The 22,499-nt window shown below is 39.8% G+C and overlaps 2 protein-coding genes across 4 annotated transcripts in view; one reads left to right on the plus strand and one right to left on the minus strand.

The window, feature by feature from the left end:
* MDN1 (midasin AAA ATPase 1) overlaps positions 1–22,499 on the minus strand; it is a 118,416-nt gene that overhangs the window by 89,563 nt on the left and 6,354 nt on the right. The gene's annotated exons all lie outside the window — the stretch shown is intronic.
* CASP8AP2 (caspase 8 associated protein 2) lies at positions 87–20,556 on the plus strand. 3 transcript variants are annotated; one of them, XM_079297485.1, is made up of 10 exons: positions 87–506; positions 1,621–1,696; positions 2,780–2,860; positions 4,233–4,333; positions 5,509–5,583; positions 6,844–6,959; positions 8,741–11,232; positions 12,235–15,166; positions 16,461–16,560; positions 17,910–20,556. In XM_079297485.1, exons 2-10 carry the CDS (start codon positions 1,648–1,650, stop codon positions 17,964–17,966), a joined length of 6,003 nt encoding a protein of 2,000 aa, XP_079153611.1. In that variant the 5' UTR covers positions 87–506; positions 1,621–1,647; the 3' UTR covers positions 17,967–20,556. The 3 variants fall into 3 exon arrangements, with proteins under 3 accessions (XP_079153611.1, XP_079153613.1, XP_079153612.1); XM_079297486.1 differs by lacking the exon at positions 87–506 and adding an exon at positions 1,161–1,303; XM_079297487.1 differs by lacking the exon at positions 4,233–4,333.

Raw genomic sequence — 22,499 nt, forward strand, 5'->3', positions numbered from 1 at the left:
ACTACAACTCCCGGCGTGCACGGCGCCGCCCCGCCCCAGCCCTCCGCTCATCCGCACTACAACTCCCGGTGTGCACCGCGCCGCCCCCCTCTCCTGCCGCGGGCGCCGTCCGGGAGCGGAACGAGGCTCTCCCGCGGGCTTGGGGCGTTGGGACCGCGCCCGCGTGCGGCTGCCTTGCCGCGTCCTCGGCCTCCCCCGCTCTCTGCTCCCCGCACAGCCGTCGGCCGCCGCTGCAGCAGGACTCGCCTGCCCGCGGGCCCTTTAAATCTGGGTCAGGGAAGAGGCCGAGAGCGGGCGGTGGCGGACGCGGCAGCGGGTGGACCCAGCTCGGGCGGCAGGAGCGTTACGCCCCCGGCGGCAGCCGCTCGCGGAGGCCGAGCGCGGCCGTCGGGCGGTAACGATGTCCCTGCAGGGGTTTGGCAGCGCGAAATCCGCCGGCAGCAACCTCTGGGATTGAACCTTGGGCTTCCCGGGAGCACCGCCGCAGCAGCGGGGAACGGCACCAGGTGAGCGCGCGTGTGTCGAGCGGCGCAGCCCCGGGCAGCCTCCAGCGGCCGCGGCACAGGCCTACGTGACCAGCGACTGCCGCGAGCTCCGGGCCGGAGCAGGCGGGAGACTACCGGCTCGTCCTGCCGGGAGCAGCGTGCGATTTCCCGCGCTCGCGGCCGGGCCGGGATGGGGCCCGCGGTCGGGAAGGGGCGAGGGGGCGGGGCCACGGCGGAGGGGGCGGGGCGCGGGCGCCCCGCGCGCCTCAATTTGGCGCCAACCGCTCGGGCCCGGGGGCGGGGTGTGCGATGTCACGGCCGCGGATGCGCCGTGCGGCCGCGCCCGTTGGCTGGCGCGGCGCCGGCCCCGCCCCCGCGCCCGGCCTGCGGCACCGCGGCGGCAGCGGCCGGTGAGCGCTCCCGGCCCTGCGCGGGTCCCGCCGCCGCGCCCCGGCACCGCGCCGCGCCCCGGGCACAGCCCGCCCGCGCCCCACGCCCCGCCGCGGGGAGCGCTCCTGCCCTGGCTCCCGGGAGGTCCCCAGCTCTTCCGCCGTGGCAGCAGTCGGGGCGGGCGGGCGGGAGCTGCTTCCCGCGTGTGCGGGGACAGCGAGGCCTGGGGAGCGAGCAAGTGCCGCTGCACGGGCTGGGGCTGCTCAGCGCTGCTCCGTGCCTGTGCCTTGCCCCCTGCCGGCCCCCCAGCCTGAGCTGCGCCCAGGACTGCTCGGTACTGGTTTGGCTGGTGGTGTCAGGCAAGGGGCAGAGCTCTTAAATTGTCCGTAGGGAAGAAATCAGTTACCAAATCAGATTACTGTAGCTCGGTGAGATGCACGGTCCGATAACCTGTTCCTAGAATGCAGTGCTGATTTTCTTATAGAAATTTTTTTGTAGGAACAATAAGTGTCAGTTAAAGTCTTCAGGCTGCTTATTTAAGTAACAGATAATTTCTTATCTTTCTTGAACGCTGTTTTTTTTTATTTGATCCAAGAGTTTTCTCATTCTAGTGCTGGATGTTATCGAAGAGCAGGGGCCACAGGTAGCTCAGGTGTAATTGCACATTTCAAGATGCCGCTGCTTTATGTTCTGTTCTGAAATTGTCAATTAATTGGTTCCCTTTGCTGTGATATTTGGCTCGTAGATGGGGAAGCCATAGGGAGCCTGTATCATGGCAGCAGATGAGGATGGACTGGGACTGTACGACATCCGCTACAGTGGTAAGAAGTGTTAGATTACTTCCTGGTTTCTGGGGAATTAATGCAAGCAGTCTTATGCAAATAAATGGGTCCAGAAATAACTTAGAAAACAAATTTGAAATTATAACAAATATGGAAGAGCTTCAAATGTAATTAAATGGCTGTAGCACAGTATCGTGCAAGCCATATCCCATTAGTAAGCTTGTATTTAAAACTATACCTCTGTGTTTTGAATTTCTGGAATGTTTTGAAGGGGTGCTCAGAACTGGTCTCTCCCCTGTCTTCCACAGTGTATAATTTAACCTTCAGCTGTATCTTAATGAAGCTTGCAGCTGAACAGTGAGGGGCACTGCTCCTTTGTTCTGTTTATAAGAGCCAATGTGCTATCAACTGCCACGGTACTGATAAGCAAGGTACTCTATTTCCAGCTCCACAGTTGGTTGATTTGACACATATTTGGGAGATTCCCAGCCTCAGAACAACTGTGGATATTGATGTTTTTCTTTATAGCAATGATATTTGGTGCAGAAATGGAGAGGTTCACATAGAGGAGACAAGAGTGATAAAAGGCATTGGAAAAAGACATGAAGAGAGACTGAGGAGATTTAGATTAATATACCTTTACAGAGCCAGTTAGTGTGTGAGTAATGGCAATACTAAAGCAAATTGTTTGTATTATGATTCAGACTGCTAAATACTTTCTTTTAGCAAGAAATCTTTCTTTTAACAGTAGTGGTTTTGTCATACCAAATCTTCTGGTTTTGAGTTGCATAAGTTTTGTATACAGTGTATTCTGGGAAAGTTAAAGTTAGGTCAAGTTTACTTAATTTATCTTTTTAAAATCTGTTTGCCTTATAGTTTGCTTTATGCACATTCCTGTAGTATTTATGAACTAATCTTACAAGACTGTCTTTGCTCCTTGGTGACTAAAGATCTTTTCTCCAGTAGCAGTAGTTTCCTGGATTAAGTTCCCTTCTTCTGGTCTGTACTGTAACTTCTACTATTTTCTACCAACTATACATACTTTATGGGAAAGGTAGAGTTTTCAGTTTGCTAAATGCTTACTTCGGATTTTTTTTTTTTTTTTTCTTCACATTGCTTTAGCTGAAGCTTCCCCCTTCAGGGAAGGAGATGACAGCTCAGTGGATATTTATGATGGCTTGGACAGCAGTTTGCCAGTTTCTGGTAGGTTGATTGTGCATCACTGCTTGGCTTGGAACATTGTGGAGTCTCTGCATCTTAGGCTGACTTCAAGTAAACCAATGTTTAGTTTTAAGTTTACTTTCAGCTGGTGTAACCTGTGCTTCAGTGAGCAACTTGTTTAAATTCAAGACATATATATTAGGCTGTATAAATGTAGCAGAGAATTCTTAAATCTACTACCTGAATGAACAAAAGATAGTTTTCCTCTGATATTGGCTGTTTGAAGATACTTGGGCATATAAAGGGGTGCAGAGAAACCTTAGGTATTTTATCTGTGCCTTGATAATAGGACATTTTACCTTGAAAAAAACACCTTTATATATATTTTGTGTTTTCATAAGCTTCAGGATTATACCCAACAGTCACTGATCACTAAATCCTCATTGAGAGATCCAAAACATATTTTCTATGTGATACAGTAAATTCAAGATATTCTTCAACCTCTTGTTACTTTCCATATAATTTGACATGCTAATGCAAATTAATTTCATCTTTCAACTTATTTGGAAGTGAGAAATAAATGTCTTCAGTGCATTTTTTTCAGAGTACTATTCAATTAAATGCTCTTTCTAGTATTTGAGCAATTATTTCTGTCCTGAAATGACTGCTGTAAGACCACTGAATTTTTATTATTAAGAACTGTACCATATCCTACAGACATAAATGATTTATGTGTCTTTTTATCATTTTGTATTTCTTAAGTTCATGTTTCAGATATGGAGTTGCAGTCTTTAGTAAACAATAAAGATACAAGGAAGAATAGCAATGCAATGAAAACATTTTATGTTGTCCAGCTTTGAGCTGGTTTTTTAAATTTGGAGAGAGGACTGGTGAGGTCTTTGCTCTGTACAGATAAGATGGTATTTGTGCATTCTCTGGCATTGTGCTAATAATACTTTTTGCATTATGGTATTGTTCACAGGATGGAAGCTCAGCTTTGATAGCTGACTTCTTTTATTTGTCTGCAAATACATCTGTATTTCAGGGGTGTCATAAGCCAGGTCCTTTCAGTTAAGTGTATTTGGTGAGCAGAGCACCCAAACTGATTGGAGGAAAAAACAGCTGTTGTTAAATAATTTGTGTGTTTGGGTGTTGGCTTCTTAATTAGTTCTGATTCCTTGGGGGTTTTTTGTTTCACTTTCCTTTCACTTAAAGATGGCTATTTCAAGAAATCTCTGTACCATATTGCAACATAGTATGACATGAGCATTTAATAAATCTTTATTTTGTTTACTGTTACCTCGTAAGTACAAGAAGTAAAACCAAAATGCACAGACAGTATAGAACAGTGTATACAATGCTACATGGCTAGAAAAATACCTTTTTCCTTATATTATTGTTTTTCTTTATATAGACAATTTTGCTCCAAATACTACACCATCTAGAAGCAGCTTAAATTTGTTTGATGAGATATTAATTGAGGAAGGGAGTGCAAAAAAAGCATCCTATGATGAGGTATGTATTAATATGGAAAAAAGACTTTGGCTGTTTTTGGGGGAGGTGGTGGGGGCGTGTTCCAAATTTCCTTGTGTAAAAAGTAAAGTACAGAAAATGTTGTTAGCAAGCTCATATTGTAGGAAAAATAAGATGTTTCTAAATAAGTAAAAACAGGAGTGTGCTAATAAAGTCTTAGGACAACAAGTTCATCTGAACAAGTGAATCTGTCACTCTGTGACATGATCTGTCCCCATTTCTCATTCTTCTCATGAAGTTCATTTATGAGCTGTGCTATGGGAAAATGTATTGTTTCCCTGTAGTCAAGGATCTGGTCAGGCATCTGATACAAAGCTTGTTGACATTTCTCCCAACAAGTTTTGCTAGATTAAAGCAGATAAATCCATGACCTGTCTTAGTGCTGTTAAATTCTGTCCTTGAGACTGAAGGTGGCTGTGTAGTAGGTGACTGCTTCTGGCAAATCAAGACAACACAATTAAGTAGCATCACCTATCCTGGCCTGTAAGACACACTTAAATGGCATGAAAGGGACAGGCATCCACAGATGTTAATAGAACAAGCAGGAGCAAGCAAACCCTCCAGAACTCCACTGAGTGATGAAAATATCACTTTGCAAGTTTGAAAGTTGCTGACTGAATGGAAATTGTCCATTCTCCTGTGAAACCTTTGTCACTATCTACCTCTAAAGAGCTCATGCCAATTTTATTTTATTTAACTTTGTGATCTCAAAGAACAGGATCCTGTTTTTTGAAGTCTATTTTTGCAGTCCAGGTTTGTTTGTAGTAACTTTTTGTTGTGTTTTTCCTTACCTGTTTTGTGTTACTTAAAATCTGACAAGAGAGTCCCCATCTGTTTTGCTCTCAGAACTCCTGCTCCTTGGTAATTGTCTTTAATTTCACAATAATATGGCTTCCTGTTAATCTTGCCTATTACTGTGAAGCAAGCACACATAGATTTCCTCTTATCTGAGTATTTGTGTTGTTTTAGAGACCTGTATACCAGTTGGAGCATATTGAAGCCTTTTGTTTCAGTATGGCTTTCATATGTTTCTTTGGGGGGAAAAACAGAGGTTTGTAATGTACATTAGTGTGTTAACTAACTATAGATCTAGAGGAGTAACTCTTCTGTATAATTAAATCCACTTTTGTATCTGTGAATTCTCCTCTCTTTGACAGTTGCAAGCAGAATATGGAAAATGTCAACAGCAACTTAAAGAGTTGATGAGGAAATTTAAAGAAATACAAGCACAGGTATTGTAGTTCAAATGGAAATATTGTCAAGATCATGCAAAGTCAATTGAGTATTGCTTTGAGAAAGCAATTTCATATACTTTCTAGACTTGATCCCTTGCATGGATGGTTTGTAAAGCACCCCTGTAGATGCTAGGGGCTTGATCTGCCTAGGATGACTGGCAAGAATAGCCTACTGACAAGATCAGTAGGTAAATTAAATTGTTTCATGATGTTGTATGCAGTAAGACTTTATTTGGTTTAAAGGTGTCTTCTGTCTTCTTAATTAAATAGTAGACATGTCAGATGAATAGTAACCAGAAAGGTATCCAGTACTCTTGTTTTTTTAATGCACTGTAGATGGGGCTGTAAAGGTACCTGAGCTGTCATCAGAACTGGAAGCAGATTGCTTTGAGCACAGTGCCATTCTGATAAGTCTGAACTGAACTCTGTTCATTTGCTGTGCCATTCTGATAAGTCTGAACTGAACTCTGTTCATTTGCTGTGTAGATCTGGATTATTTGGGGCAATTCTGCAGTGTGCTCTGCTGCATATTACACATAACTCCCAAAGGTTCTAAGGTCTTCAGTCATAGGCAGCTGCTGCCCTGTGGAACTTCTTTATTGTTCTCTGCAAAACTTCTCTGCCTTTCTGAGCTGACTTTGCTGAGGACAGTATCAAGAGAAGGGACTGTTTCTAGGCTTGACAGGATTCTAGAATATCATACCTAGAAATGCTAAATGATAAAGCACCTAAATTTGATTTTGATACCGTGAAAGAAATAAAATTACCCGCTATCTCTGAAAGTGCTTTAGAGCTACATCATTCATTTAGTACATAGACCAAGAAGACCATAAATTGAGTAAAACAGTGAAGCAAAGAGGTGGATTATATTTTTTTTACCTCACTTGTTTTATGGTATATTTCAGTTTTACTAAATTGTATGCTTGAAATGTTTGAAATAATTCCCAGAACCACAAACAGAAGCATAAATGTGAGTAATATTAAAAAAAAAACCAAAACAACAAAGAAAACAAAGAAAAAAGCACAAACAAACAAAAGAAACCCAAACAAACAAACAAAAAAAGAACCAGCAGTAATTCTGATTTCTTCCAAAGAGTTCATATATATTTTACTGTAGTTTTGCCAGGGATGGGACATTTTTCTACTGGTTATCTTGCACTATTTTTCATTATATGTTTGGATACCCAAGCTAATTCTGTTGTTTTTTTTTTTTTCTTCTCTTCCCTCTCCCTGTCTTTTTTATATATTTTTTAATAGAATATCATCCTACAGAATGAAAACCAGGCTCTCAAAAAAAATATTTCAGCCCTTATCAAAACAGCAAGAGTGGAAATTAACCGTAAGGATGAAGAAATCAGTCATCTGCGTCAAAGGTACACATAGACAGTAGAACTGTAAACTTGCTTTTGGTCAGATCATGTTTATACACTTGTTAGAAATTTTTGTGAGTATTTTAAGAAAAATTAATGGGAAAATCATCACTTAGTAGATTATTGTGTAGTTTAGAAGCAGTAGGATCAGAGGAAATTTGTGTCTCCTTTGCCTGAAGAGGTGTTTGGTTCCTAGATTGGAAACTGAGGAGGAGCCTAAGTGTGAGCATTTGCATCAATTTTTGTTTGTAATCCGCTGTTCCTTGTGGGTTGTATAACTTCTTGTATATTTGAAAGCACTATCTTGCTAGTTTTGAAGCTGAATTGTCTATTTTATGGACTCAGACACGAATTCCATGGAATTTCTCAGGTAACAACTGAGAAGAAATATATTATGTTTTCCTGGCATTATATTAAAAATCCTTGTCTCCAGTGGTGGGGGATAACAACTAGAGAATTCTTGGTTATTTCTGTGTACTACTAATGTTGCTGGAAGCAGTTGAAAACGGAGAAGTATGGATGGGAGAGTAGCTGACAGTACGGTTTCTGAACCATGTCAAACCTGAGCAGGGAGTTGGGATTCAGGATGCCAACTTGGCAGAAGGTTACCTCCTTGTCACTTGGCTTACACATCATTGATTGGTTTGTATTTTGTTTTGACCTTTTGATATTTTCTTGCACCAAAGGTTATTGTAAAAAAGGTCCCCTTGATGCCTCTGTGCTAAAGGCTTCGTGCATATAAACTATGCAGGTTTCTTTGCTAAATACAGAGAATTACCTGGTGGAGGTCAATAGGTTTATTACATGTGGAATTCTTTCAGCTGATCAGCTTTCACACAATAGCTGTCATTTTTACACCTTTGAGTGCAGTGTTCTGAATTTGAAATTGAATTTTTTGAAAAATACTATTTTGTTATGAATATTTGACCGCTTTATATAATTTACAAGCTCCATTCCAATCCCATCTGATGGTGGTGAAGGTTTGTAAATGAGGTATTTGATCTAGGTATTTTGGAGACTTTGGAATTTGGAAAATTGTGGGGAAATTGGCACTTTGACATCTTAAAAACATGCCTTATCTGCTGCATGGTTTATAGTAAATTAGCTTTTTTTAAGCAATGCATCTGTCTGTCAAGATTATTTCAAAGTTAGTATCACTCAAGGAATTGTTAGTGTTTTATCTCAAAAAAACTCCCTCTACCATAAGACTACAAAACCAAACAAACATAGCTTGGATACATTTACATTATTCACACATGTATACCCTTTCTAATTTGATTTTTTTAAAATTATTTTTAATATGGTGACTTCTCAGCAGTACCATGTGGCCATGTTGAGGCTTGGTTATCATAATGTACTACTTGTCTTCTAGAGCCTGCAGGAACTCCCAAATGTAGTTTATTTGTTTATTGATGGGATTTTAAATTATTGATATTTGAAATACTAGTACTGTAAAGAGCAATTTTTTTTTTTTTCCCTTGGGGAGAGCTCTTTTTATTGCTGGACAAAGAAATACTCATTGTTAACTAGGCTCAATACAGTTTGTTTCCATAAATCTTTTTTTTTCTATAGATTAATTTATTTTGAAAAATATGTATATAAATTATATTCTTTTGTTATGTGCTGATGAAAATTGTTAAATGTCTTTTTATATCACCCTTCTTTTTCAGCTTGAAATTGAAAGTGCTAAGAATTTTTACAGATATAAGGATTCATTGCAGCTCAGCTTTAGTTATGTTTAAATAAATTTTAAAACAACATAACTTTTTCCTTTTTATACATAGGTTATCAGAATTTCCCAACCATCGAAGTATTTTCACCAGAACATACCTTCCAGGATCAACTAAAACAAAAGATTCCAAATTCAGACCTTCAGATTTTGGTGACAATATGAAGATGGAGCACAGAATGAAAAATGACTGTTCAAAAGATGCACACCACAGTTACTCATCTCATAACATGGACAATGGGAAGTCTGGCTCTGAAAAAAGGAACACTCCACTTTTGCTGAGGTACCCTCCTGAAGAGCTCTGCAGTGATGGTCCTCACACGTGTGCACCGAGCTATGACCATACCTCCAACAAGGATAACAGAAAGGAAAGAAAAGAAACTAAAAGTAATGAACAGCACAGTAGGGGGAATGTCAGCAAATACAAACGAGAAGTACATCAGAGCACTGGAAATGATGGTGACAGTGAGGAGGGGAATTCAGATCCTCAACAGAAGCTGAAAACTCTTTCAGAGAAGGCTGGTAAAAATGAGTTGCAACAAAAAAGTCAGAGCACGAAACTCAAATGCAGTCCAAGTGTTGAAAGAAGAGTAGAAAGGAGTGTTTCTTCCTGGGAGAAACAGACGGCTGGTAAAGACAGATTTCAAACAAGAGGTGAATTGTATGGTGATGAGAGATTACAAAATGTATTTAAAAAGGACATTAAAGCACATGATAAAGGTGAAAAGCATGCTGGCCAAAAAAATAAACCGAATGAGAAGCTGCAAGAGCAACCAAGGAGGCCTGGTAGGGGAAGCAGTCCACACTCCAAGAATGACCATTCAAAGAGTCTTCATGAATCACGTAAATGTCGTGTGGAAGAGTCTAGAAAAGCAAAGCACATTGACAGCAAGAGAGACAGAGGAACAGATGATCATACCTCTCGAGAAGGAAGGACTTCACCTTCTAATTCCAGCAGCAGAGAGCATAAACATGCTCGCTTGAAGGAAAGTAGTAGTAGACATGAATGGGAAACGGCACATTCCAAATCAGACAGACACAGAACTGAAGAGAAAAGGAAAAGGGAAAGAGAGGATCAGGATGAAAATAGACATTTTAGAAATGAAAAAAAGGTTGCAAAAGAATTTTCTCATCAATCTGTAAAAGACTCCAAGAAAGGTACGCATGTTACAAAAAGTGAGAGAAACAAATCCTCTAAGCTAGAAGAAACATCCAGAGTAGCAGATAGCTTAAAAGATAAGGTACCCAAAACTAAAGGTAATCGCACTGGGCCAAAAAGCAAAGACTTAAAACTTAGCTTTATGGAAAAGCTAAATTTAACTCTTTCTCCTAATAAGAAACAATGTCTCTCTGCAGTGGATGGACTTAAAACACTTTCCCAAAAGGCCACTGATGAGGGAGGTACAGAGCTCACACTTCAAGCAGAGCTCTTAGATTCTGCCCGCCCTGTAGACTGTGGTCGCACAGAGCACAGTCATTCAACACTACAAGTTCTGGACTCTGCAGCTCAGAGCAACATGGAACCAGCACTGCCTGTTTCTGTCACTTCTGACAGTGGAGCCTTGAAAGCAGCAGCAGCAGATCCAGCACAGTCTGAAGAGTTGCCAGCAGTCAGAGCTGATGAATCAAGCTCAGAAACCTTACCAGAAGCAGAAGGGGGTCAGGTACAGCCCCAAGGCCCGCCAGAAGCTGCAGAGGTGCTGGTTCTTGATGAGGTGGAGGCTGAAACACTATCAGAAGTGCCAGAGGTTTGTGATCTGGTTGAAGACTCAGTAAAAACAGCAGCAATAACAGGTCTGAACCACCCTGAATTATTGGGCCTGGAGGTGGCAGGCAGTGTGGCAGAGTGTGAAGAGCTGCCTGTGACAGAGGGTGAGATGCAGGATGATTATGTACCAGCAGCAGAAGTGGCACAATCTGAACCTACAAGTGCAAGTATTGGAGACCTTCCAGAGTCAGCTGCAGAGAAGAAAGAGGAAGATAAAATATGGCTGTCTGCTGACACAGAAAGCTCTGCAGATCAGTGTGGCTCTCAAAATGTTGTCTTAGATGACTCAGAAGTCGGAAGTTCTGATGACCTGAAGTCCTCTAGTATTGCAGATGATAGCAGTGAAACAAAACCAGACTCTTTAATGGAAGTTGTTAGGGATGATAATCACCTGGCTGCAGAAAATGTTGACTGTCCCGTTGAGGAAAAAAGTATCTGTGAAGTTCATACGAGTACATCTCGTTTGCTGGACAGAACTGTGATAAGTGATAAGGGTCAACCTCTAGTTGACCAGAATACTTGTGGACTGGGGCCAGACCTAACTGATAGCAGTACTGCAACAGCATCTTCTCTCAGTGGCGACATGTGTCCTGTAACTAGAGAGAGAGAAACAAACCCAGTTTCTGTTGATGATGACAGCTCAATACTGAGCATTGATCTCAATCACTTGAGGTATATTCCAAAGGCAATCAGCCCACTGACTAGCCCAGTGCGTCCATCAGCCAAAGCACTGAAGATAGAAAGTCCCTGCAACGGCCTTGTGAAGACTTACAACAAAGGTATTTGTATATTTATATTCTGATTTATTTTCTACATAAAACTTAGAGGATCCACTCATGGAAAGCAGAAATTACTTCTTTTAACTGCTTTCAGAAAAATACAAATTGCCTTCTTAAGCTGTCTGTGTCTCAGTGGTCCTTTTTGTTAGCAGTGGAAGCATTTAATGTTGTAGCCAAAATTCTAATGATTTGAGTATTAGCACTCCAAAAATTGAAGTTGGTCAGTACTGACAGAAGACTGGTTGAAATAAGAGTTATGTATTAACTTGCTAAAAAAATGCATACTCATTTCTTAATTGTGGCTAGTTTTGCATAGATCTCTTTAGGTTTTTCTCTGAAATTGTGGAAGCAGAAGTTAGGTAGGATCATATTCTTTCAAGTATTTGTGAATTTAAGTCTTCCTTGTAATGTCCTGCTGCAACTAAAACAAATAAAAATTCTTGGAAGTTTAGATTTCATACTAGAAAACATTGAAATCTGTTTTTATATGTTTCAGAGCGTAACTCGTAAAGGGATTATTAAAACATTAATGGGTCATTTGTTCTCAATTTGTTTTAGTTTTGAAATTGTTAAAAGAAAAGCCACCTATTATGTGTAAATGTTAGTTCATAATGATGTGACAGTTATTATTTAGTTGGTGCAGTAACCGGAAAACTTGTTAAAGTAAATGGAAAGAAATTCTAAACGGATGAAAATTGCTATATTTTTCTCCTCCCAATTGATGTATATTTGTAAGATAGTTCATATATGGTGAAATGTTGAGGCCCCTTAAAGATCAAAATTTGCTCAAAAGAAGGCTCAATTTGCCTTTTAAATCTCAAAGAAATATATTAAACTAGCAGCTGTGGAAGCAAACCACCCAAACTTTTTACAGCTCATGCTTCCGAATTCAAATAGTTCTGAATAATCAGTTTACAGAAAAGAATCTTGCAGGTTTTTCTGAAAATACCTGTTTAAAATTGCATTCTTAATGGTAATTAACAAACTATTTTCTTTTTATAGATTTGATTCCTGAAACTACTGTTGTCATCTGTCCCTCAAAGAACTTATCGAAGGAGGTAAACAAAGAAAATCAAAAGCCAGTTAGCATGTCTGATGAACACTTAGAGATCGAGTCTCGGCTAAGTATCTCTTCAGATGAAATAGAGGAGGGTGAAATAGTAAGTAATGATGAAGATAAAGAAAAATCTAAACCAGAGAGAGTCTCTGAAAATACAAAAAAGTCAAGACCAAAAGCTTCTTCTGAGACACGAAATTTTACCAGCAGCCCACAGAATCAAAATAGCAAAACTGTCCACAGCAATGAAGATAATGGAAAATTTGTTTCTCCGCAAGTAAGTGCACAAAAGAACAGAGAGAGGCATAAAAATCAGACCTTCAGATCTTCAAAGAGTATAAAGAAAAAGAAAACTGTGAGCATTGCTTGTCTTGAAAAAATAGTTCATGTTATTGTTGAACCTTCTAATATACAAGAAATCATGCAGATGCTCAGAGCTATACGAAAACAGATGAGGAAAAGTTACATGAAGTTCAAAGTACACTTCCCAGTTCAGCATTTTCACAGAATTATAGAATCTGGGATCATAAATTTTACAGCATTAATAAGATATTTAAACTTTTCCAAGATGTGTGCATTAGGTGATACATTAAAACTTAATATCTGTGATATTATAGAGTCAAAACTTAAACAAGTTAAGAAGAATGCAATAGTGGACCGTCTTTTTGACCAGCAAGTATCAGATATGAAAAAACAGTTGTGGAAATTTGTAGATGAACAGCTTGATTACTTATTTGAAAAGATAAGGAGAATTATAATAAAGCTATGTGATGTGGAAAGTGAGGCTGAGGAAGGAAAGTTTGAAACGGCCGGAAAGCAAAACCACAAAATCAATCATAAGAATGATGTGCAGAGATCAAGAACTAAGAAGTCCCTGAAAGATGGTTCTCAAAAGCCTGAAGAATATACTTCAAAGCAAACTGTGGATTATCAGCAATCTAAGTGTCACCATGAGAAAAATAAGACAGGTGCACCAAAAAGTGCCTTTACAAAATGTCTTAATTCCATTGATAACACAAGAAATTCCCAACCAAAAGTTCATCTTTCTAAAGAAAATAATTTGCAAAACACTCTTACTCCACTGAAGGGTGCTAAATATGAAAAAGAAGGACTCCAACAGTCCAGAGATGCTAACAAGTCTGATCTTAGTTATGAGCTTCTCACAGAACAACAAGCATCCAGTCTTACATTTAATCTGGTAAGTGATGCTCAAATGGGTGAAATTTTCAAAAGCTTACTGCAAGGTTCTGATCTCTTGGAAAAAAATGGTGGCAATATCAACAGAAATGAGTCTGAGTTCAGGACTCCAGAAAAACAGTTCTTGGACAGTCATAAATGCAATGATAATGCTGTTGAACTGGAGCAAGACATTGCTGCAAAGGAGACTTGCATAGATTGTAAACTGGAAGAGGATATTAGTTGGACTATTGTTTCACCTGTAAGAACTCCCTCATTAGCATCTAGGCCTCAGATGCCTGTTGATCCAGATGTGCTGGATGAGAGCTGTATGTTTGAGGTTTCCACAAACTCAAACTCAACTTCCTGCAAAGAAGATGAATGCAGTTTACAGAAGACTAAAGCATGTATTTCTTCTATCCTCCTTGAAGATTTGGCTGTTTCCTTAACAATTCCATCACCTTTGAAATCAGATGCTCACCTCAGCTTCCTAAAACCTGATAATAATTCTAGCTCAGCTCCGGAGGGTGTTGTTAGTGCACACTACAGCGAAGATGCACTTCTTGGAGAGGAGGATGCCACTGAACAAGACATTCATTTGGCTTTAGAATCTGATAACTCTAGCAGCAAATCAAGTTGCTCATCATCGTGGACAAGTCGTTCTGTTGCTCCTGGTTTTCAGTGTCGCCCCAGCCTGCCAATGCAAGCAGTGATCATGGAGAAATCCAATGATCACTTTATTGTAAAGATTCGGCGGGCAGTGCCATCTGCCTCACCAGCATCTGATCAGACAGCTCCAGTGAAGGAGGCACAGGCATCCTCAGCCAAGGTTGGAAAAGGAGAAATCACAACTGGGGGAAAAGAAAAGGACAGCCAGAGTGCCACTGTGAAAGAAACAGTCCAACCAGATGTGGTTAAGATGGATCACTTGCCTCATGTCAGCACTGAACAAAATCCTGCCTTAACTCAGCCTCTGAAGGAGTCACACAATAGTATTGAAAATGAAGAAATTACTGACTTGCTTGTAGCCTGTAGAAAATCTCCAGACAAAGAGAACCACGACACTGAAAGCCCAGATAAAGGCTCTGAGCAATCTGAGTCACAGAAATTGCAAGTATCTGAAAACATAAATGAAATGCATGTTAGATCTGAAGCTTCTTTTCCTGCTGGATGCAGTATGAAGTCATACATAACAGGTGGTATTGTTAGTGGGACTTCATGTCATGCAATGGAATCCAGAACAGATAACGGGACTCAGGAAACTTCAACAGAAGTCAGTGATAAAAAGGAAGAACTGGAAAAGTGCTTTGATCCATCTGTAGACCTAACAGAAGAGCATTCTAATGAGACTGTAGCAGGTGAATGTGGTCTTGAAACAAAACCCAATTCAGAGACTAATGGAGGGTGTCAAATAAGTATAGATGATAAAACTAGTAAAAAGAGGAAAAAAGAGACTGTCAAAGAGAATTCCAATTCAAAAAGGCAACGAAAAAGCACTGAATCAGCAGGTGAGAGGAGTGGTGAAGGCAATATGAGGTCTGAAGATAGAAATTCGTCATCCAAGGAATGTTCCAGTAAGAAGAATGAGCTACAGCAGAATAAAGAAGACTCTTCTCCCTTGGTTTCATCTCAATCATCACCTAGCCTCTATGCCAAAAACATCATTAAAAAGAAGGGAGAAGTAGTTGTTTCCTGGACAAGGTAATTTCTGATTTGATCTGCTTGATTGCTTTAGGATTTTCTCAAAATACGTGAAACATTGAAGAGAGGGAAGAAAAGGGTATTTGGCTAATGACTGAAGTTATTTGGTAGCTATACACCCTTCTCTAAAAGGGAATGGGAACCTCCTTTTACCAATGCAGGATTGCTCTGGGAGATTGATGTCCATTGCTTATCCACATCTCCCAAAGCAAGAGTCCTCTTGGCTTTTTTTTGCAAGCTTATGTGCTAAGGTAACAATACCTACTGTAATGCACTGTGTGTTCTTATTATTTCCTCTGCCTGGTTTATTTTTTCTCTCCAAAAATGCCAGCCAGACTTGTAGGGGATGGAAGTCCTTGATGTTGTTACAAAGCCTTGGTGACTGGTGAAGAGCAGCTAAAGGTTTCCCCCATGAGGGAAGGCATGACACTGAGCAGTTTTCTGTTTTCGGGTCTGAGCTGCTCAATCTGTGGAAATGTACCGGTCAGCCATTCAATTGAATATATTCCACATTGCTGGATGTGGGTGACAAATGAGATGGCTGTGTGTGTCAGTAATACATGCAAAATTCTTGCTATATATTGTTACTTTTAAGAATAGTTGGCAGATTTTCCTGTTCTTGCTGTAATTGATGCAATCAACACTTCCTAAAAGGGCTTGTAAGATTTTCAGGATAGACTTTTCTAAACCATAGTTCAGATATAAAGTAAGTTTCTAAGTAGCATTTTAAAAGAATATCAGTTCCTTCATGGAAAAAAGGCAGCAGAAGCTAATGTGATTTTTTTTTTTTTTTTTTTTTTTTTTATGTGCAAACCAGCGAGGTAGAAAGAGACTTAGTATTCTGTAAGAATATGACTTTATTTGAGAGAAGTCAAACACCTCTCTGGTTTATCTTTGAACATCAGTGGGCCTTAGGTGAAAGCTGCTGTTCAGCTGTGCAAGCTGAGGCTGGAACTACTGACCTCTGTTGAATTTGAGTTCCTTTCTATTCAAGTTTAACTATCTGGTTTAGAAACTTAAAACTCTTTGACTTTGGTTTGGGGCTAGCTCTATTCTAACAGTCCTGCTCTTTCCAGCACGGGAACATAATCTCCACTACCACTTGTTGGTACTGACTCTATTGTTCTGTGCTGATAGAAGAAAGGATCCTCCACAGATTTGTTGCTGCTGTTTGAACTTATGTTCTGCCATTTGGAAATATTCCAGATTTTATAGATGCCTGTATGTATTATTTTGTTTGTGTACATGTACACAACTGTATGTATTAATATTTCTAAATGCATTTTCGCTGTAGAAATGATGACCGAGAAATTTTACTGGAATGTCAGAGAAAAGGACCATCAAGCAAAACCTTTGTTTCCTTGGCCACTAAGCTGAACAAAAGCCCAAGTCAGGTGGGTGATGGTCATTCTTATATATACTACCAGCAATATTTCTACATTTGCAATTGCAGTTGAACAAAAATCTTTGAGGATCTTCTGCAGATCTGTAGTTTTCTTTTCCTGATGTCTTTTTTTGGGGGATTCCTGAAAAAAGGAATCTTACATTCTGCCAATTGTTGCTTCTTAAAAATACAAGTAAGTATAGGGGTATAATGGAGATTCCTCAGTACCTCTTTGGTACGTTAGAACTGCTCCACTCCTTCATAATCCAGGTACAACAGGATTATTCTGTTGTTGGATCAGCACTTAGATAAAGAAAGGCAATTTTGAGAGGCCTGAAGCCTTTGCACACCTTTAATAAATTAGGAGAAGACTCAATTTAGAGCTGAGAAAAAGTATTATGATTATGCAGAAGGGACTTTTTTAATGAAGGTGAGTTTTTTTCCTTTTACTTTCTAATATAAAGGTTTCGAAAGACACAGATATCAAACTAATGTAGAATATTCCCAGAGGTTTGCATATAACTTTATACTTGAGTTAAATTGCTCTCTTAATCTGCAAGTCTAGAAAGGGAGAAACATGTTTTGATTCTGTTAGGAAATGCTGCATGACTGGGATTTGGTTTTTAGGATGTTGTGTTGTATGGTTGTAGAGTTTTTGTGGGGTTTAGAAGCTGTTTGGATGGTTGGTTGGATAAAACAATATTATCTGTGCATTTATGCCTCTCTTCACAGTTAGTTTGGTGTATCATTAATATGCTATAGCAATATGTATAGAGCAATAAAAAGTACTAGCTTAGAGCTGAATGAGGTCACTATGTCAGCTCTAGCTATGTTCAGCAAAAAGATTTTTTACTCTGATATACAGACCAGTTATGTAAAATCCCTGGCAGGCAGATTACTCCATGATGAGCAAAATCCACCTGAAGCAATAATTGTACAAGAGGGTAGAAAGTAACCTATAAATGGTGCTTTTTGTTGAGTACAAAATAAGCTTTGGTCTTTACATTTGCATCTTATTCATGTTTTTATGTGGCAAATTCAAGCCTAATTAGCTTTGAAGCCTTCATTTTTTTCCTCCTTGTAGGGAAACCTGTGTTAAACCTTTGTTGGCTTCTAGCTGTCTTTGATTAACCTGGAAGCTATTTCAAATGTGAAAGGTGTAGGAAGACTTCCTAAATCTAGTTAATCTGTTTATGGTACTCCTAAAATTATCCTACTAAAATTCCTTGGAAGCAAATAGTAGTGGTCTTAAAAAAACTTGATGTCAGATAAATCTTCTGTCTTGGTAGGTATGGAAGTTGGGGAAGTTTAATGATGTCTCTCCTCCTTTTTTTTTTTTTTTTTTTTGTCTTCTATTAGGTTTCAGAAAGATTCAAACAGTTAATGAAGCTGTTCAAGAAGTCCAAGTGCAGGTAGACTCAGAAGACTCAGACTGAGTTGCTTCATGGTTACAGGGTTTAGCTGTACCTGCAGGGATGGACTGCAGCCACTGCATTCATATGGTGGGATTATGGGAAGTATCCAAGTCAGAATACTGAGTTTGGTAAATCCAGTGCACTGTGATTTACTTGTCTGAGTTTTCTCTGAACTTCTTTAACAGAGGGAACTTGACAAGCCAAGTGGCCAGGAAAGAAAGGGCTTTGACACTGCACATGGGGCAGTACCATTTCAAGAGGGTCATCTCCTGTTAGTTAAAAGTGTTCTGTGAGATGGGCAAGAGTAGGAGTGGTGGCTCTTGCTTCACTTGTTGGATGTTCTGTGTGTGCTGGTGTCGAACTGTGACCTTAAAAAGTAAGAGTGCTTTGGAATCCAATTGGTACGTAATCCTTGAAAATGACAGGTAGGTCAGCTTGCTGACTGTGGAACATATTTTAAGAAGTGAGGCCTTTTTCTTTTAAAATCAGGCAGGGCAGTGGTAGCAATGATTCCAAAAGTTGCTTATCTAATAATTTAATTCTGTTGCTCAGGAATAGGTGGATCTTGTGGCTTGTTCTTAAGAAACATTTTTGACAATTGTTTGCTTACTAGAGATGTAAATCTAACAATATCTGTTTCCAGACTAGTCAGTGTGCAGAGTAACATAAATGTTACTTTACATGAACACTACTCTGCAAAGGCCATTATGCTTTTTTGTTCCAAATTACATCTGAAAAAGGTACTTCATTTAGGTCTTCAACATAATAAACATTCTGTTTTATGAAAAAATTAAATATTGAGAAGTGATTTTCTTTTAAAAGTTTATTTAGAAACAGACCTTTACAGTTTCATAAAATGCGGCTTTGTAGTTACTAACCAGAAGGAAAACTTCTGTAAAAACAGCCAGTTTTCAAAAGCTTGTCAACTTGACATGTTGTGACAGCAGTTGCATCTATCTTTACAAATTGTTTAGTACATTAGAAATTCATTATGTTCTATTTTAAAAAATCTGTTATAGCTGTTTCCAGTTTTACTAGAACATACCTAAAGAGTGTGTGTGTGCATATATATATTTACACACATATCTCATACATACTGCTGTTTATCTCAAATTTCTGAAAAGGTTTTGTTTTTTCTTCTCTCTGAGAAACATCCCTGGAAGTTGCAAGGGGTTTTGGTTAATGAATTAATTGATTTTTTTTGAGGTTCTGTTCTCTATGGAGGATTGGAATTGCTGTAGTCTATTCAGTCAGAGCATCTGCTGAGTTCAGTTAGGCTTAATTTAATAGCCCTCACCTAAGTGCATTGCCTTTCAACTTGGATTGAATTGGCTCTTTTTCAGAGTCCAGTGGCCATTTCTTCAATGTCAGCATGATTTTTGTTCCCTCTTCAACCAAGGGGACAGATTTCTCTTTCTAATAAACCATGAGATAATTTGTCAGTGATGTTGTCACTGACCCCTTTGGAATACTGGACATGTGACCTATGGGATGGATTGTCATGCTGCCAAAAAGTGCATTGTCCTTGTTTTAGGCAGTGCTCTGGAAACTGTTGCAAGGAACCATGACTTGAGTGGGTGATGATGTCAATTCTGGCAGTCTTCCATCTTCCCTGCTTGCTTCTGAATGTTTGCTTTTAATGATCAAGTCTCACCTTTCATGCTATGCTGAATTTCAGTGGGGGATTGGTGCACCAACCCATGCTTGTTTTTAACAAACATTGTGACAATTGTTAATTTGTTGGAGATTTAAATCTAACTGAAACTGTTTTCAGAATAGTCAGTTTGCAGAGAAATGTTGATGTGTGTGAAAATATCAGACTCCCCTAAGAGTATTCTTTTAAGCATATCCTTATAGATCAACATGTGCACAGTACTGAAGGCAAGGCACTGAGAAAAGTCACTTCTCTCCACTGAAGTGCTTCCTCTCTGTGTCAAAAAAGGCAGGCAGTATTTTATTACAAAGTTGTTTATTCCTTATCTGTGTTTACTTATTTTCATATCTGTATAGGTGATGGGGCAGGGTTTGACTGTTTTGAATCTTGATTTGGATTCCTTTTTTGTAAAGTGTGAAACTTGGTTAATGTTCTCTATTGTATCTATGTGTACAGGTTCCCATGTGGTCATGTAAAATATCTGATGTTTGTATATATATAAATATATGTATAAAAATAGAAAGAGCTTTGTTTAGCCAAAGATAATTTTTCTAACTATATAAAACTACAGGTTTATTTTGTATAAACTAAATAGTTTGCTTACTGTAAAAGCAATACAAAAAAATAAAACTGTAAAACTCACACACATGTTCTTCTTGAACAAAGGTTGGATTGGAGTGGTTTTGTACCATTGTTTGTAATTTATTTCTCCAACAAAAATTTTGATACGTATATGCCAAATGTACTGTATGTAATTCTACATTCTTCTTTGTGAAACCTCAGGTAAAATCAAAATATTTTTTAGAACTGTTGGTTAATGGCTTGACAACTACACATGATGTGAAACAGCATTAAAATTTACTTCTCTTGGTTTGTATAAGTGAGTAACAATGTTGATGTTCTGACCAATAAACATGGAAGTTGTCGGCTGTTTTAATTACTGCTCTGAGTACATACTGCTTATTTCTTAGTGAATGTGACTGGAAACTGGAGAGTTTCACAAACTGCATAAAACCCTTAAGCCACTTATGAAACAGGATCTACAACTTTAATCTTTTTTTCTGGAAACATAGGGTTAGTGTTGAGTGGAATTATTACAAAGGAGAAAGACCTTTTCGAGTCCAAGACCTTTCACTGGAAGAGTGTAGCTGGTGGCCCTTCGACTCTCTTACTCCAACTTGCTACTGAAGAATAGGTCTACTTCTAGCCAACACATACATTTTCTCAGGATTCTGTTTATTGGATGTGAGTATTCAAAAATTTTCAAGACTTTAAATTCAGAGAGTGGGGTTTATGGAGATGTGCATGATAATGAAATCACTGGGCATTGAATTTAGGGATTCTCTCTAAGGCAAACAAAGTCTGCTGGGAGCTTAAGGTGTACATGGAACAGTTGTCATAACTCGGGGCACTTCTCTTAGATGTCAATACAGCAACACATAGCTATTCCTATTAAGGCTTTTCTCTAATTGTATTCGCTCTAAAACCAGATGCAGAATAATCCTTGTCAATTTGTCTTCATGAAGGGAGGCAGTAGTAATAAAGCATGCTGAGGAACAGTTTTAAGGATTTCGTAGAAGAGTCTATTAAATCAGTCAAGAGGCATTTCAGGTGCAGAATTGGCTTTGCTAGGAAAGATGGATAAAATTTCAGGGGTGGGTGACTGGTTCCTGTGAAAGGCAACTTGCTCCAGAAGGAGCAAGTTAATACCAGTAGTAATGGTAATACTTGTCTGTAGTAAAATGAAAAAATAAGTTCAAGTGAAGTGACTTTTTTAATAAGCCATGGTGTTTCTAGATAGTGAGTATACCTGTATAAGGTTGGTAATTTAGGCTAAAGTTAAAATTCTGTAGACTTGTCTTTGCATTTCATTATGCCCATACATGAATTGCTTTGGCTGCAGCCTGTTGTCCAGCTCATTGTTCACATCCACTTTGTGATGGTTTTGGTGAGACAGCAGAAAGCATGTGTGATTTGAAGTGGTTTTGACCCTGCACTGTTAGCTTTGTTGTGATGTCAGAATCCTAAAGTATTAGAACAAGGAAATGCTGCCTGTGTTACAAGACTACTATTAGTTCCCCCATTCATCTTTTTCTGTTTTTCAAATGTGAGTCCCTGACAAGAATATCAAAACCTGCAATGCTATAAAAAGTGTATTTGGACCTAATACTAGAAGGAACTACTTCATACTAGCTGGCATTTCTAATTTAGAACAAAAAAATATCCTGAGTTAGAAGGATCCAACTTCTGGCCCTGCACAGGACAGCCCCAAGAATCCCACCATCTGCCTGACAGTGTTGTCCAAGTACTTCTTGAACTTTGTCGGGCTTGGTGCTGTGACCGCTTCTCTGGGGAGGCTGTTCAGTGCTCAGTCACCTTCTGAACAAGGACCCTTTTTCTGATATCCAGCCTAAACCTTCCCTGACACAACTTCAGGCTGTTTCCTTGCATCCTAGCAATGGGCACCACACTGAAGAGATTGGTGTCTGCCCCTCCTCTTCCCCTCACGAAGCTGTAGATTGCAATGAGGTCTCCTCAGGGCTGGACAAGTGACCTCAGCTGGCTTCCCTTCAAAGCCCTTCACATCATCACTGCCCTCCTTTGGATGCTGTCTCCTATAGCTGAGTGTCTCTTGTATTGTGGCACCCAGAGCTGCCCCAGCACTGGAGGTGAGGCTGCCCCAGCTCAGAGCAGAGCAGGACAATCCCTCCCTGCCCTGCTGTGATGCTGTGCCTGATGCCCCCCAGGACAGGGCTGGCCCTCCTGGCTGACAGGGCACTACTAGCTGATGTTCAACTTGTCATCAACCAGAATCTTTTCTGTGGCTCTGCTTTCCAGCCTCACATTCCCCAGTCTGTGCATACAATCCAGGATCCTGCT

Source organism: Erithacus rubecula (assembly GCF_903797595.1).
Source record: "Erithacus rubecula genome assembly, chromosome: 2".
NCBI lineage: Eukaryota > Metazoa > Chordata > Aves > Passeriformes > Muscicapidae > Erithacus > Erithacus rubecula.

Coding starts and splice junctions, on each gene's coding strand:
- CASP8AP2 (XM_079297485.1), top strand. CDS start 1,648: ATGGCAGCAGATGAGGATGGACTGGGACTGTACGACATCCGCTACAGT. Junction 5,584..6,843: donor TTAAAGAAATACAAGCACAG/GTATTGTAGTTC, acceptor ATTTTTTAATAG/AATATCATCCTACAGAATGA. Junction 11,233..12,234: donor TGTGAAGACTTACAACAAAG/GTATTTGTATAT, acceptor TTCTTTTTATAG/ATTTGATTCCTGAAACTACT.